This window comes from Cottoperca gobio, chromosome 19 (genome assembly GCF_900634415.1).
Source record: "Cottoperca gobio chromosome 19, fCotGob3.1, whole genome shotgun sequence".
Lineage (NCBI taxonomy): Eukaryota > Metazoa > Chordata > Actinopteri > Perciformes > Bovichtidae > Cottoperca > Cottoperca gobio.
Genome location: NC_041373.1, coordinates 12587845 through 12605692, shown reverse-complemented (window position 1 = coordinate 12605692; position 17848 = coordinate 12587845). Strand labels below are relative to the sequence as shown.

General features: G+C 42.7%; 1 protein-coding gene across 2 annotated transcripts in view; it reads right to left on the bottom strand.

The window, feature by feature from the left end:
- Positions 1-4054: 4054 nt before the first annotated feature.
- Positions 4055-17848, bottom strand: part of kcnh4b (potassium voltage-gated channel, subfamily H (eag-related), member 4b) — a 37914-nt gene continuing 24120 nt past the window's right edge. For both annotated transcript variants that reach the window (XM_029456678.1, XM_029456679.1), the window contains 10 exons: positions 17373-17574; positions 15949-16143; positions 15213-15412; positions 14678-14927; positions 14370-14584; positions 9978-10016; positions 8754-9133; positions 7983-8074; positions 7019-7095; positions 4055-6059 (listed from right to left, as the gene is read on the bottom strand). In XM_029456678.1, coding sequence (XP_029312538.1) covers positions 5073-6059; positions 7019-7095; positions 7983-8074; positions 8754-9133; positions 9978-10016; positions 14370-14584; positions 14678-14927; positions 15213-15412; positions 15949-16143; positions 17373-17574 — 2637 coding nt within the window. In that variant the 3' untranslated portion in view covers positions 4055-5072. The remainder of the gene's footprint in view (positions 6060-7018; positions 7096-7982; positions 8075-8753; positions 9134-9977; positions 10017-14369; positions 14585-14677; positions 14928-15212; positions 15413-15948; positions 16144-17372; positions 17575-17848) is intronic.

The following is a 17848-nucleotide window of genomic DNA, read 5'->3' as shown; positions in this document are numbered from 1 at the left end:
AAAAACATGATATCTCACCTGATGAATTGTTCTTCTGGTGTGTTGATACCCTGATCTCCCTTTTATACACTCGTATTGCGTAATAGTTACATAATTTTGGAATATCAACAGTATTAGTGACTTTTCTCTGAACTTGCAAGTAAAATACACAATCTCAGCACTTTGACCTGCTTCTGGTGAAACCAAATGTTGTAATAATCATCAGAACTCCCTTATAAGGAGAAAACTTAAGACCTTTTGTTACTCTATGTGGCTGCCACTATGTGTTGTTGACATAACCTGTTGAACAGTGGCGGGCCGTCAGGGCCACCTAAGGCCTTCTCTGCTGGCATAAACATCATCAGAATATAAATTTAATTTTGATATATTTTTTCCACAAATATGTATTAAATTATTCCCCATAGTCTATTCTCTTCATTTCATAGTTTTCCTCTTGGTTGCGCTGCTTCAAGCCCCAGATCGAGATTTGGAGGGCTGGCCTTTATGTTAGAGCTTTTATTCAATCATATTTTAGCCATGATGTGTTGCCAGGGTCCAAGAGATCTGCCCTCAGAATCAACAGTGCGGGCGCCTGTCGCTTAAAGTGAACGGAGGCAAAACTGTGTCGTTAACCAATCAGATTTTGAGTTGGGGCCAGCTAGCAGGCGTACGATAACGTCAGCACGTCCACATCAGCACATCCACATCTTTTGATTGGATACACACTATTGAGAGGCAGAGCTATGCAGAGCTAGCAAACTGAACTTGAACGAGCTAATTTAGATTTCTACAAGCTGTTTTTTTTCAACCCACAATGGCTGAAGGAGGACAAGAGATCGATTTGGTCGCAGATATAATTACAACGCCATTTTCAAGACAAACCTTTCAAGAAAAGCTAGACATTGTGAGAAGAGAACAGCCAACCCCGATGCTAGCGAGACTATCACAGGGTTTGTCCGCCACTTTCAAATCACTAACTACGAGCGATACCCCTGGCTCACAGCCTCCGAGAGGAGCAATGAGACACCAAAGCACGGCTGGGCACTTACAAGCAACTGAGCTTTAGAAAACCTTTGGGACGCCCGAGTGGATCTACAGCTCAACGAACAAGTGCGCAGGGAAACGGAGCTCCACAACGAAAGGGTGAACAAAAATTGGGAAATGCAGATTTATTGATTATAAATGCTTCGGAAATATTAATATAACTCTGTTGTACTTGACTATGTTAGGGTGATACAACGCCCGGTTATACTGCGTTTCTGTCTAAATGTATAGTTTCTAGAGCCATGGCGTAATAATGAAGGTATTAAGATAAAATAAACATGAACATGAATGTTTTCTGGAATTTTCCGAGCACATTCCCTCTCAAGAAACGCATGAAAGATCCTGTAGTTCACTTATATAATCGGATTATTATTCAAGACTGATCAACCCAAAAAAAAAAACGTGAATTCACTAATGACAGAAACAACAGCTGCAAATCCTCTTTTTTTTGAGAGAGAAGAGAGAGATTTATTTTTATTTTTCAAAAACACTTTATTTACATATTCTTAAAACAAACAGTTTACTAATAAAGTGTAACGAAAAATCATATTATCATATCAAAAATATATATTTATAAATAACAATTCTATAAATATATATCACATTTATCCAATAAAACACTGTCAAAGTGTAAACATTCATTATTCACAGTGCAGATAATATTTTTAAAACACCAACGTTCTTTGAAAGTGTCGAGATCCCCGGTATGTTTGTAAAACCTAAAATCGAGCCAGAGTCTTGCCCTGATGTTACAGAGCCACACTGTCTTGGCCTCCTGCCCCTCTCTGTTCTCTGTTTTTCCTGCTAATGTATATGGCCATTTTAGCCTCTCCCGAGAGGAAATTTAGAAGCTGCCACTTTTCTTTGTTGTCTTTTTTGTAGGCAACTCCCATGATAAAAAAACTCTAAAAACAAAAAGACAAAAAAACAATGTTAAAAGAGATAAAAACTCTATGAGTCTCTTACACTCAGTAAAAACATGGAATACAGTCTCACGTAAATTGCAGAATGGACACTTGTTAAAAACAGCAGGATTAATGACAGAGATAAAAGCGTTACAAGCGACGGCACCATGTAAAATCCTCCACTGGAGGTCGACTGTCCGCTTTTTGAGGGGAGGTGGGCCTGGTCCACTTCCTCCACCCAGTCTGTTACTCCACACAGTGGAGGGTCTACTGCACAGGCCTTTCTTGTGGATGCTTTTCACATAGTTCGTATATAGAGTTTTTTTAGCGGCTCTGTGCAGCGTCAGTCCTGCCGGGACAGTGACCTTGAACAGGGGACCGGTCAGTTCTCCCAGCCGTGGGCTCAGGTTGATCTCCGGAAAAGGGTCTGCTGGGTCTGGAGAAACCTTCCTGTCACTGTAGTCTTTTATTTGGCTCCTCTCCTTCCCAGAGAGCCTCTGGCTCCACAGCTCCAGAATCCTCTCGGCCACTCGAGCGGAGGTCAGACCCAACAGAAAGCCCAGGGCTCGGGCATCGCTCAGCGCCGGCCCCACTGGATCCACCAGTTGCTGCAGGCACAGGGTTTTGGACCTGCAGAGCGCCACCATCAGGCTGGGTGTGCTGCTGCTGCTGACGTCCAGCCTGGCTCTGTAAATCAAAGGCTCCTTCAACAACCAGTGCAGAGAGTCCGACATTGGACACCTTTTATGAGTAAAAAGGGCCCAAGACTTAAAAACACCCTGATAAAACGGAGGCAGCCCATTTAACTTAGAAAAATTAGAATCAGTTAAAAACAGAGCAGCATCCAGCCCCAGGTTATTTACACGTCTGAGAATACAGCTGGTCACATCTCTCCACACCAAATCAGCCGGGCCGGTAAGATATTTTTGTAAAAAAAAAGTGGCTGTTCGGCTGGCCAGGTGGACAAGGCCCTGTCCCCCCTCCTCTCTGGATAAAAACAGCACCCCCTGTGGCACCCAGTGTAGACCATCCCAAAATAAATCCACCATTTCTTTCTATAGTTTTGCTAAAATACCTGAGGGAGGGTCTACACAGGTCAGACGGTGCCACAGTTGGGATGCCACAAGGTTGTTTAAAACCAAAACCCTACCTTTAAAAGACATCTGAGGGAGCAGCCATTTCCACTTGGAAAGCTTTCCCTCAATCTTTTCAGTGACGTTCTCCCAGTTCTTCTGGACAATATTTTCTTTACCTAAAAACACACCAAGATATTTAAATCGGTCTGTTCTCCAGGTGAGGCTCTGGGGAATAACTGGGAGACCGCCACGCCACTCCCCGACAGCGAGGGCCTCACTTTTCTTCCAATTTACCTTCGCTGCCGATGCGACACTAAAACTACTCACAATATTGATTAAAATGTCTGCATCCCTCTGGCTTCTAACAATAACAATAATGTCATCTGCATAAGCTAATAAAACAATTTTGCCATTTTGCCATTTGCCAATGTCCGCATCTCTCTAGCTTATAATAAAAACAATAATATCGTCTGCGTATGCGGATAAAACAAATCTGCTATTAAAACCAGGTAAAACCAGACCTTGTAGGTTGGAGCGTATTATGAAGAGGAGAAGTTCCAGGGAGAGCGCATAGAGCATCCCTGACAGAGCACAGCCCTGCCGGACCCCTCTACACACTCTAAAATGAGAAACACAGACTACCATTGAACTTCAGCACACTCTCAACTTCACTGTACAACACCTTGATCTTGCCTATGAAACCAGCGCTGAACCCAAACTTCTCCATTACTTTCCAGAGGAAGTTGTGCTTAACGCAGTCAAATGCCTTTTCCTGGTCTAGAGAAATCAGACCAGTATCAAAGCCCAATGAGCAACTCCGGAGAACTCCGGAAAGTAATCCTCCACTTTTACTACGTGTTGGTTTTTTGTTCGTTGGAGAAAAACTTTCAACATTTCAACCGGGTACATTTTTGTTTTCTGACCCTTTCTATCCCTGAATTTGTTTTTTTACAGACAAGAGATAATTTATTCCAAATAAACAGTCATTCATAGAATATGTTTATTTTCCAGAAATATTATATAAATCAAGTGTAGTGAATGTGACACCACAGTAAAGGAAGCTTTAATACATTTCTGCATACTTTATTTAGTCAGTCAAGAAGAAATCATTCAAAAGGTTCCTGAATACTCTAAATATTGTATGAGTATCATGAGTTAATGTTTTGTTTCCCCCAGTAGGCATTCATTGTTGTAAATTAATGACAGCACAACATATTTCATGGAGCCTTCTTTTAGTCTAAATATGTATTTATTTATGTTTAATTCATTTGCAGATCTTTAAAAAATACATGTTCAACTTTTCTTTTGTGTGGAGAGAGCAATTAAACCTATTTCACAGGGCTATATGAAATGCCTCTGTGAGGAAATGTATTCAAATCTCATGAAGGGAGAGCATACAACCGAAGATGTTCAATGGAATTATAACTGAAATCAGAAATTATGTACCGTGTACTGTTTAGTGGAGATTGAATATTAGTTACTCATAATCCAAGAACTCATAAATATAAAATGCTGGACTGAGAAAAACATTCCATTTAAAACAATAAACAATCTACGCTGTGTGATGCACAAACTACTATTCCCTAAATGTGTCATTTTTGTTCCTCCGCATATTAAAAACATCCATCCACTCGGACCTGTCTGCCTTACAAATACAGTATCTGTGTACACAATCAACAGGTTGTCATGTAGAATGCTTACACATTGATTTGGAAACCTTTTCCTTAGGAAAAAGAATAAACAACTTTACCATGCAAGGAGGTAACAGGTATTATCAATTGCTCTAAGGATGTTGGAAAAAATATACAATATATACTGGAACTTTTTATTTTATTTTTTTAAAGACACGTCAGTAAATCCAAGATAATGCACAAATTACATGCTTTTGCATAGAAATGGTGTAAATTGGAGTTTGACGAATATGAGAGCCCAGGAATTAAGAGTGGAGAGATGCAGCACACATTGATAATCTCCAGCGGAGTCTCTTTAAACACTGTAAGAAGTTGCAAGTCAATAACTTTCTTTCCCCCAGTAGCAGTGAGGTTAGTGAGTCTGCCCCTGAAACAGTTTAATCTGTGAGGTCCAGACACCACGACTGCTCTGTACTCTGAGTCTGGACGCCGATGCTGGACCTTCGTGATGATGCGCTTTCACTGTCCCTGCTCTCCATAGAGCCCCTGTTCCCCAGTAGGCACTCCAGACTGGTGTGTTCTATGGAAGATGGGTCACCCAGTGGAAGATGGGGCTCGGGAGCATCCGATTGCGGTGATCCTGAATCCAGGGAGGATCCGAGAGGGTGGAGTGACAACGTGGGTGGAGAGGCAGACGCAGTATGAATTGAGGGATGAGAGTCCTCCAGGTGGAAGATGGAGTTGTCCAGGATCAGATTATGGGATGTTGGGGCGGACATCAGAACACAAATGTCCTTATGTGAGGCTTGTGATAAGTTGAGATGGGACTCGTAGGGCCGGCAGAGATGAGGGTAAGAACTGGGTGAAGAGTCCAGCAGGCTGTGTGTGGACGTACCTGTAGGGGCGGCGGACAAAAGGCAAGAGTATTCGTCACTATCTCTGGGAGGCTGCAGGCTCAAAGTGGGCTGGGACTGGCTGATGGTGGTTGGGCTCGCACTGAGGGGTCTGTTGTCAGAGTATTCATGAGCATGAGGCACGAGGCATGGACTTCCACCCTGGAAGCCTGTGCTGACGCTAAGAAGAGACGGGCTGGTCCGCACACGTGTATTCAGGCTCTCAGAGCCGCAACACGGGTCTATGGGTGCAGAATTCACAAAGAGGGGCGGACAAGAGTTGGCAGGCGGACTAGAGGATTGAGGCCGGTGGTTGCTCTCTATTTGGATTTCAGCAGCTCCACTGTAGCTCCTGTGGCCAGCGAGTGGGACACTTTGGTGGCTCCCAGGGTCATTATGGAGGTGGTAGGTTGAAGCTAGATTGCAGGGCGTGCCAGTGTAGTGATGCACAGATATGTGGGCCTGGAGGAGATGCAGCATTTGGTGCAGGCCCTTGGTGAGCTCAGATACTTCCTGGTTTAATGTGCCCATCTGCGTAAAGAGCGCACACAGTTTAGTTGTGACGCACACAGACTTGGAGCATATTCTATCCTACTTTGCATATTCTATTATTACACTGAGCTAACGTGGGAAATTACGCAAGTACAGCTTCAAAGTACAAAAAAAACAGTTCTGCCCAATTAAGTCCCCCAGCACCAAGTGCCACATTTTTCAGCTTCTATCTTTGAGGTTTAATATTGGATTCATGTCCAGATATGATTTTCTGATGACGTCCCAAAAGAGAAAGAAACCCTTTTTAATCCCCTCTATGACTCTTAGAAATGGCTCTAATGTAGTAGTGAAATCCAGAGGGACACAGACTGAGGTAACTGACGCAAATAGGGAAGAAAGCAGACAGAACATTGGGAACAAGGGAGCGAAGCAGGAGGAAAAGGGGGCCACAGGAGCTAGGTTGTCATCTTATGTTTCTTTTTGACGAGTCAGCACCCGGCTATCCTCTGCAATGCAGAAGTGCCCTGCTGATTAATTAATATGGACTTCAGACGGCACCTACCTGGGCCAATCTGGATCCACACACTGCACCTGCTTTCACTTTATTTACATTCAAATGAAGAGTGCAGGGGCAGAGTGAGATATCAGAAAAAGAGTATGTTATGTTTCCACCTGTAAATGTACAACCATACAGATAGTGGAAGGGATGCCAGACATCTTTCTAAGAGAGAAGCTTACGAGTTTCTGGTAATATTGTTGGTCTGTCATTTCTAAAGACAGGAACTCATATTTTTATGTCAAAATAGAACACAGATCATGTTTTCTAATCAAAAATGAATTAATAATTACTGTGTTTTACTGTCAGTGTCTCCAAACTACTTTACAAGCAGAAGGCAGACAGGTTGATGAGAGGGATACAGAGCAAAGTTGTATCAGATTTGTGAGGCTACTTTATTTTTGGTCCAATCAATTTGAACTTTTAAGTGGCTGCACCTTACCTTATGGTTGAGTTGACTGATGCTGTGTCTGACCTCCTCTGTCTCCAGCAGCAGAGTGGCATTAGCCTGTGTGGAGTCTGGAGAAAACAAGAAGTGGCTGACTTAGTAGCACACCACTGAGAGGATTTATGAATGTTAAAAAAGGATATATGGTGGTGCCATGGTGATTTACATGCATGGTGATTACATATAGTATGGGTGTGTTCTGCATGTATCCATATATACATGCATGCATGTACAGTTGAATATAATACAATCTAATAGGACAACACTGCAAAATACTGCCAAAACTTTCATTTGTGGGGCTATTGCATTGGAATGTGTTATGTCTACCTTTAAGTCAATTGTCTTAGGAAGTTTTTTACACAAGCATTGGAGAAAGTGTCTTGGTTATATGATGTTGCTGCAGTATGTTAAGATCTATAAGAGGGACTTTAAACTGACCAGTAGACAGACTACAGCAGCAACTACATGGAATCAATGACAACAAATCAACAAACTAAAAAAACACAAAACAAAATACAGGCAATCCACTGAGAGGCGCTGTAGGACGAAAAACAAAAACAGGAGGTTCATCCTCCACCACAGTTTTTAGGAGGCTGTATTGTACATACGGTAGATTGCTACTGTGTACTGTTGTGTATCTCGGTTGCCAAAGCACTCGTTAAACTAAAGTAAAGTAGTTGGACTTCAACTGAACTGAATTTGATATTCATCCCAGATGATAGCTATCATCAGTAAAAGCTCAGGTCACACACTCTGTCCGCTGCTTTGACCTCTCTTGTCCTTTAACATGTTCTCTGACTCTTTGGACACATGGCTGTCATTTCATTCCTCTGCACTCTCATATTTCCACCAGAAGGAGCCGGGCAGCATTGCTGTATCCACTGTTTGAACTCTTGAGTTTACTTCCAGCCATCTGGCACCCAGGTGACCGTCGCAGCTGGAGGCGGGTTTGGCTTACCTTGGGTGCTGCCTCCTGTGCTGGCTTTAGGCCCGCTGTGCTCCACGTTGAAGTGGAACGCGTGTCCGTTGTCTTCGATGCCGTCTACAACCCTGGCAGGGAGGGGTGGGGAGTAGGGGAAGCTGAAGTTAATGTAACAGTAGAGCTTTTTCAATTATCATTGGAGCCAGCACACGACCCAGGAATGTGCCATGAGAGCTGCTGCTGGCAGAGACCCATGTGGGTTTGAACATGAGCAGAAGAGCCCGGTCTGGAGGGACAGTCACCTGAGCTCTCTGAACCAGCACTTACCCATATCTCGGACTTACTGGATGACTTAGGGATACATTATGAATACAGATGGTTGGGGCAGGAGGATAAGGTGCTCAGGTAATGAAATGCAGTGACATCTGTTGAAATATGCAATGCAAATACACTCCATTTACATTAAGTGGATGATGCAGGTTTCTGTGGCATGACTTTAGGTGTCCATTACGGCAACACCTTACTTAGATCATCTCAGATGTTCTAAGGTGATGATAACTAAGGTCAATATATAGACATAACATGGTCAGCAAAGTCCTGTGAGATGCTGTCTATGACACAGGCAGATAAGTTAGAAAATAGTTCTGTTTCTTCTATTATATACCATACAGTATGTTATTGAGTGCATGTAGTATAATGAAATGCAATACAGCACAATGTAGAGACCCTTAAACTGCATCATCAAACTGAATCAAATGTTTTCTGCTTGTGTTATAATATTGAATTTAATTATATTTCTCACAATACCTGGGACTTAGATCTGGGGGTCCAAAGCAGGTGACAGTTGGGATAAGCAGCTTTGAAGGCTTTTGGTCGGCCCCCGACTCTGCCTGAGCTGAAGTTGAGGCTGGGGCGAAGTTGGGGGAGCAGTGCTCCTTTTTCGACGGTGGCTGAGGGGACGAGCTCTGCCCGTGGACGCCGCGGCTGAGGTTCGGTGAACGGCAGCGTCGCAGGGCGTTGAACTGCCGCAACTCATCCCCCAGGAGGTTCCCCAGGGAGGTACGGCGAACAGGGCTGCTGAAGCTAGGCAGCAGGAGGTTGCGACGGGAGCGGGTAGCAGGAGAGAGGTGGAAGGAGTCGTCAGGGTCGGCCCCTTTTGTTTCCACGATAGACGGGAGCTTGGATTCCTGCAAAACAGCAAATACAACATGCAGCAATAATAACTTCACACTTTTTAAAATATGAACAGTTCACTACCAAGGGGTGCATCAATCCTAAAACTGCCTGATTAGTTTTAGTTTGATTTGAAAAATATTGGAATCATGTTAGAAAAACTTGACTAATTTAAAACGCCACTCACAATACACAAATCATTTCACGAGTAATCTGGCACATAATAACCCTCTTAATTTGGAAAGCCGCTGATATAGAGCAATTATTGTGTTATTTAGATTTTAATGACATACAGCTGATGTTTTAATCACATAACTCTAATCCTGCTCCAAATCTATTACGCTGTTACCAGGGCTGCCTGAGTGCTGGTGAGTAAAAAACTATTGGTTTAACATAAAATGTAATAATAATAGTAGACATAAGGGAGCACTGTAAACAGTATTTTTATTAATAGAAAAATAAGGCGGGACATAAGCATACTGTACAGTAGATAGTGAGAAAAGTAGCTCATATGGTTTCCCATCAGGAGAGCTACTGACCCAGTTAGCAAGCTAAATCCGGGGACTGAACTGCTCTCCGTTCCAAATGAGTTTCAACCTGAAGGGAAGTCCTTACACAAACCCTCCCACAGCATTCACTAGCAATACAGTATGTCCCAGAAAAACACCAGGGTTTTACCTTGAAAACAAGACACGTCCGCGAAAACTATTGTGTTGTGGTCCTGCTTACTCTAAATATAATTCAAAAACAGGCTTTGCGAATTTATTCAAACTTACAAGTATGTTTAGGAAACTGTGTCTGGTGGAAAAAGGAATAATGACAGCCCTGGGAGAAGAAGAAGACTTCATTTGAACTCACGTGGTGAAGCCTGGGTGACCTTGAGAACCTGCTGAGGCCCTGCAGTAACAAAAAGAAAGCAACGGGGATCACAAACGACTCAGGCGAAAAGTTTTTCCTCTTTATTAAATCTTCAAAACTTGAGATGAACCCTCGTAATGACACATTTGGAAATTAAATGTACCCTGTGGACTTTTCTTATAAGCAAACAAAAGAAGAAGGCCTGAGGGCCGAACACTCATCTTAATAAAAAAGAGAAATGCATACGGAGCCGGAGCCACGCTTTTTTTCGACTTGCAAGTCTACTTCCAGTGATCAGCACCTCACTACAAACCTTGGTGTGTGTTACTTTTCTAGTGTTTTATACATTCAGTTATCACCAAAAAAGCTGATTTCTTTTTTGGCGCATTGCAGCATAACTTGGTTACCACCACCTGTAGATCAGTGGAATAGTGGGACACCATAGCACAACTAGAGGTCAAAAACTCCACAGGGAACCTTTAATTAATTTTCACTGATGTCTGTGCATTTATTAAACTGTGTAAAATTCAAATTTGTCATTCGAATTGACCTTGACCAGTGATAAAGCTTTTGCTACACAAGCCAAATCCCTCTCTACATTGGAATGCAGAGGGACTCCAGTGAAAGTTTGTCTTTCTGCTGGCGTGCGGAGAAATTGCAAGCATTTCAGCATAATCGCCAGCTGGATGGCAAATAAAACTGTGGTAGTGTGAAGTCTTCCCTCATGTGTGAAGAAATGTGCTTCTGACAACATGGGTTAATGTGACAACACAAGCCACAGTCTACCGCTCTACCAGGAGCATAGTGCCAGTAATGCTCTTTGATGCAGGAAGCCAATTAACTAAAGAAACACATTAAATGCAATCGTTCATTGAGCGCTGAGTTAAAAAATCATCACTACTAAAAGGCGGATAATGAGAAAAAATAACTATAGCTTTGAAACATCGCGTCTCTTCAGATGGTGGTGCTCTGTGAGAGGCCGAGGGAACAAATCGTAGTCTATTCAAGGTAGGGACAAATTCTCCTCATAACTTAGACTAACTCCGGGGCAACATGGAGTGATTAACTAGCCAGCCGGAGGTATTGGTGCCAAATTAATTGAACATCAATATCAATTAATGGGTCACGGATGCCACAAGTGTCCCACATATCAAATTGGGTTTGCAGAGACTTAATTGAAGGACTTTTTCCTGTCACTCATAAGTGTGCAGTCATGTGTTTGCACATGCAAAGAACAGACCTACTTACAGAATGGCATGCATGTGCACAAGTATGTTAAGGTTTTGGGCCACTTCGGATACATTTTGTGGGATCTGTATGTGCTACGAGAGTCTATAAAGTCTAGAAAACTATGGCAAATCAGCAACTACGGGGAATGTTTCCATGATGACATGACTTGTGGATTCACAAAACTCCTACATCATGTCAACAACCCGCTAAAACCAGATTTTACAGGTGGAAAATTAAGAAATATTTATTGATTGACTTATTCATGAACTGATCTTGGAGGGTAATTTGGGACAAATATGATGTTTCCAGAACAGTCAAAAAATCAGAAGTGCAGACAATTGAGAGCTGAGTGAGAGTGTAGGAAAAGTCCATACGGTTATATCTCAGAGAGAAGAGCTGTCCATGATCTATTGAACTTAAGGGATGTATTTGAAATGACTTTTTTGTTGTTGTCCTCTGTGTATTCATTCAGCTCACTTCTGGTTGGTATTTCTATCCCATCCAACATGTCATAAACATTTCTCTAGCTTTCAAAAAAACTGATTTCACTCCCACCACATGGTTTCCAGTGGCTGACTTTATCAGCTTTGTTAAACTGTTGTTGTCATGTGAGACTCCAAAGGGGGTTGCATCTCTATAACTCCTGACAGGCCTGCTTGTTCTTCACACTCCATGACTACTGACTACTTAACTCTCCCTGTGGCGACATGGTCCTTATATTCCAACAGATTTGGACTCAGTGATGGCTCCCTGGTGGTGGAGTGACCTTCCCGCTCTGCCCAGGACAGCACAGTCACCCCTTATCTCTCAAAACTCACCTCCCTTACGAAATAAGGTCTTTGACCAAGTGCATACCAAATCATTTAACCTGACCTTAAACCTGCATTGAATGAGTTTTTTGGCCACTTGGGGGAAAATGAAAACAAGTTTGACATTGACATATCATTTCAAATTCATAGTGGCTAACTGTGTCTGTCTGCCCATTGGTGCTTTGTCACTGGAAACAACTGCAGCCAAAAACAACCCTATGAGAGCGGTGATCCAAAACAGTAAAGTTGAGCAACCATTTTCACATACTTGTTTACAATAAAATATCAATTCTAGCCGCTTTGAAAATAAATAAATTGTGTTTTTTGTATTGTAAGGAAGTTGGTTGGTTTTTTCGGATTTAAATAACAAAACACAAATAACTTTTTGCCTCTGTTTGCAGAATTCTAGATAATAAAGCTGTAAAACCTTTATGTTCTCTACAAAACCCATTATAGAGAATTTAATTAAAACCACAAAAAAAACTAATTTTCCATCTGGCAGACAGTTTTTCCCCCCAAGATAAAGTGGGATACCTTATACTGTAATAGGCATCCCTACAATCTGTTTCTCTGGCAGCATTTCACTACAATTGACTGATTGCTGTACAATCAGGAAACAATTCTAAAGTATCTCTCGAGTGTAAAAGGACCTCCCATCCTAAAACAACCACCCATCGTTAGGATGAGACCTGTACTACTGTGCGTGTGTGTGTGTGTGTGTGTGTGTGTGTGTGTGTGTGTGTGTGTGTGTGTGTGTGTATGTGTGTGTGTGTATGTATGTGTGTCAGGAGTCTATGGGATCTGGCAGCTCGACCAGGCAGCTGAGCACTCCTTCATCCTGTCAGGGGGGCGGCGGTGCCCTGGCGTTGTGCTTGAGCATAAACTCTGAGCAGATGGTGTGAGACAGCAGTAGAGAGATAGAACTTGAATCACAATTAAAGACTGTAATAACTCTAACAATGTTTGTACCTATATGACGTCCATACACAAAGCATACAGGCTTGTTCACAGAGATCTTACGATAAATGTTCTGCTTTTCCGACATATATTCATGGATTGTGTAAAGAGCCACATTTGTATCCATGATGCCTCTTTATGGAATGAAACACCTAAAACAATTATAATTCTGTTTTTGAAGCCGTTATCAATACAGTTAAAGCTGATTCACTCGGCCTGACAAAAAGACATCCGGTAAATAACCACGGCCAGCACAGATGTCCTGTTCTTCATGTTGAAATGAATAAACTAATGAGCAACAAAACCTTCAAACAATGGGGAAGGCCTGTGGGAGCCAAGAGGAGTACTTGAAGCAAGTACAAAATGCTTGAGACTAGCAAATTAGATGAGGATGAGATTGGGAAAGTCCTCTGGGAGCTTTGTCAGTTTTTATCAGTCACACATCAAAGACATCTCGGCATTAATTTGTTTTGATCTTACGGTTCAACAAAATGCCATGCAAAACAACCATTGAACTTCGTATTTCTGTAATTAATGACACTATTCAATTTCTGGGTTTGGCGATGAATCTTTACACAGATTATATACCGATGCCTGCAAACATGTGCTACATGTGTAACATCAACAGGTTCATTTTCTCCACGTTTTGAGGATTGTCTTGCCTTATGTAATGTTTTCTTAAATAACTGTGAGGGGTAACAGGCAGCACTGAGAGGAGGTCAGTGTCAGGGTGTAATGTCATCCTGCTGGGCTTTGGGGTGGCAACAGGGAAGCGATACGGCTGCCTGACAGTGGCACCCATGCATGGTAATTGGTGTGACAATCAAGCCACCAATAGCCCTTTGGTCGTTGTGGTAGAACAAGTGTCAAGGAGAGTGACAAAGGCACCTTAGGGGAACAAATGTGTTGTCTGGTATGTTGAATGCGCTATTCTCTCAGACTAAGGGTAAAAGGTGAGGTTGATCTCTGGGTCCATTTCTTAGCAGGAAAACAGAATTAACCAAGACATCTTACACAAAAACAGTAAACATATGCTTTTAGAGTTAGCCCTCTAGAATCAAAGAGCAAAGGCTTATTGTTTTTACTCTTTCGCACCAACGTTTAAATATCATACCAGCTAAAAATCCATTTTAGGAATTAAACAGTAACAATAACCCCAATTGAGTAAAATGCACTTAAATACTCACGTTGGATCTCTGAATTCTCTAGCTTCGAACTCATCAACATTTACTGCATACTTAATAAGAGGATAACACTTTGGGTGATGGTTTGGTAGGCTCAGATTCCAGCATACTGAATTAAAGTTAAATTGTTTGATCGTGACAATTGTGAAAAAAGGAACCTCATGGACATTTAATCAGCAGACGTTTTCTGTGTGTGCGTGTATATTTAGTACCTCGTCCTGGCTGCCCTCACGCAGGTTGTAGGTAAGGTTGTTGTGGATGTCGGAGGCGAACACACTGGCGTACTCGGGGTAGAGGTCAAGCACCTCCCTTAGACCGCGCACATTGATATACTGGAGGTCACAATAGGTCAGCGCCTTCACATCAGCGTTGGTCTTGATCACCTGGTCTGGTCCAGGCAGGTCAGAACCGATCAGGTCCCCTTTTCCTAAAATGAAAACAATAAATATTGACTTTCTTGCTCTACTACATAAACACCTTAAACATGATGCTAAACAAAAGCCCACACCACAATACAAACCTAATATTGCCAGCACCATGCTGTCTTTCAGCACCTCCAGGGACCCGGAGCAGACAAAGTAGTTGGCATGCAGCGCGTCACCCTGACGAATGAGGTACTCCCCGGGGACGCAGAATGAGGTTTTTATATGGAGGGAGAGCGAGCGCAGGCAGCCACGACTGGCCCCCTTAAAGACCGGCAGCTGGAGGATGTCCTTATTCAGATGCATGGCGATGTCGGCCCGCAGCTCATCAGGGAAGTCGTGCAGGAGCTGGGGATGTGTGACAGATGTAATGAGGTGTGACACTCATTGGTAATTAGGGAATGGACTGTGTTGCCACCAGTTACCCTCTTTTGAATTTCAATAGGGTGTCAATTAGTGGTGTACGGTCGGCCATGTGTTGTGAAAGATCAGACACAATTGCAGCTGCAAAGGGTTGTGATTTCAGATTTCAGAGCTCAAATGCTATCTAAACATTGCACTGAAGTCTCTTGAGGGCAGACAGCCCCGTGTACAAAAGTATTACATGACAACAACAATGAAAGGGACTCCTACCTCGTTGGCATCTATACCATTGTTAACGGACCATGTGGTCTGGAAGTATTCCAACATGCGCTGTTTGATCTGCTGGGGCAAACGGTGGACACGGATGAAGTCCTTCAGGTCCTTCATGCGTGTGTGGTAGAGCGAGCGCCGTGAGTACATACGCTGGATGATGGCCGTCACGTTACCAAAGACAAGGGCGTGCATCAGCGCTGTGTGAGGGACAGAAACAAATAGCAGGAAAGACCGTGAATGATAATATAAAGGCAGAATATTTGTATTGCTAGGTAATAGTACAATCTGATTTTTATTCTGAAGGCTATTTCTTTTGGTATATTACAATTTGAATGGGTTAAATCGCAACAAAAGTTAATTAACATTTTAAGGCGACTTTTCCTAAATAAAAATCTTATTTTATATTTATCACTATAAATGATCCACACTTGTTACTGTTTGTTTGCGTATTGATCCACACGCGGGCCACAGTTATTTACAGCAGCTTCTATCACTGGTCTGACAAGCAGTCTGGAAAAAACCACACAATAATTATCTTCTGGATTGTTGCACCAATAATGGCCACCTCAGCTAAAATTATCTGTTTATTGGTATATAAAGATGTCAACAAGCTGCATATTAAAGGCCAGCCAAACCATCCAACCCACTTCCTGCTCTTACGCTGGCGTGCCAAAACGGAGGCACTGTTATGCCAGGACGCCAGAGGGAGAATGAACCTTTGTGTCAGACATACCGCCAATGAGCATGGTGCAGATGGAGAAGATCTTCTCAGCATCGGTGTTGGCACAGACATTGCCGAAGCCCACACTGGTCAGGCTGCTGAGGGTAAAGTAAAGGGCAGCGATGTAGGAGCTGCGCACCGTCGGGCCGCCCACCGTGCTGTTGATGTAGGGCGTCTCCAGACGTTTGCCCAACTCATGAAGCCACCCTTGAATGAGGAGGTAGAACATGAGTGAACAATGTTTAATTCACGTTAGCGTTATGTCTGCGGGGTCTTCTGTCAGCTCTGAGACAGATGGTAGTGTCAGGATGGTACTGCAATACCTGGTCTGAGAGAGACAGAAGTGTATGCTTGGGTCTGTGTGTTTGTGTGTAAGAAGGAGATTTTCTGCAGTGTCAGGAGGCTGGCATGTCAGGGAAGAATTAGATTTGCTCCTCCAGGGATATATATGGCCAAGTGTTAATTAGCAGGTATGACCTAACCTCCCTATAGACAGAACATACTGCCACAAATGTATACAAACACACACACACACACACACACACACACACACACACACACACACACACACACACACACACACACACACACACACACACACTGCGCAGCAAAAGGGTCCAGATATTTCATTTGGCTGTAGCCTACAGTATGTCACAGTATGTGTGTTACTGTTTATGGTTGTTTAAAATAATATATGGCTGTTAAACTGTAGGAAGAAACTTGTTTGTAGACATTTTGGAAGTAAAACCTAAACATAGTTGTGCTCTTTGTTCTGACGCAGGCAATTGTATAAATAATAAGACATGTGCTTAGATATTCCTCAGAACATTCATAGACTAGAAAAGTCTGTCGGTTTTTGATCATGGGGTTTTCTTTGGTCTCCATGTTCAACCATTTTCAAACAGTGACCCAAACAAGACATTACTGTGCTGCTTCCTACCAGCCTTTCTTATTTTATTTTATCAGCTTTAGATCTGGTTTCAGACAGTCCTCATTAGTGTGTCAGAGTATGGTGTTCGCCACTGAGCAGAGCTCCAAACACCACAATAGGTGAATCATGACTATTTATAGCTGAGTGGGGAAACAACAGAAGCAAAATCTAGTCCATGGGCTTAATTGTTGGAATTGTTGCCTATTTAAACAGAGAAAAGAACTAACTTAAGTGGCACCTATTGTAACTTAAACAAGTCTGGATATTTAGCATTGCGCTTAAGTTATGAAATAAGCACTTTAATAAAATATCAGATTTATTTCCTGTCAGCGCAGCACAGCGAGGAAAATGAATAAATGATGGGAGGAATCCGTAGAACTATTACTTCATTTATCCGTTACAGATAAAATGATGTATTATTTCCCCATCTTCACTGGATGAAACATCAAACCTGACCTTCTTACTTCAACAGCTTCCTCTTCAGCAAGGCCTCAATCAGACTCACCAATGTCCCAGGTCTCATTGGTCGCTATCTCCTTTCGTCCAATCATGTACCAGATGCAGGCCATCCAGTGTGCCAGCAGGGCAAACACAGACATGAGTAAGGTCAGCACCATGGCGCTGTACTGGGAGTATCGATCCAGCTTCTGAAGCAGACGAAGGAGGCGCAGCAGACGCACAGTTTTAAGCAGGTGGACAAGGGAGGTCTGGAGAGGAGATGGAAGTATGGGGGATGTAGTGACAGATGAAAAGGAGAGAAGGGGATATATCTGCCTTGTTATATCTGGAAACACACTTTGACTGTACAAATACAGAACTGAATATCACAGCTTGGAAAAAGAAGTGACTTGTTTTGCTCAAAATGTGCTTATATTGTATAAAACTCCCTCTTTAGGGATATCTTGTCACACATGCAGGCAGCAACAATAGCAGCCTTGTGGAATGCAAGGTAGGGCATTTCCTAAGGCTAAACGTTTCAGA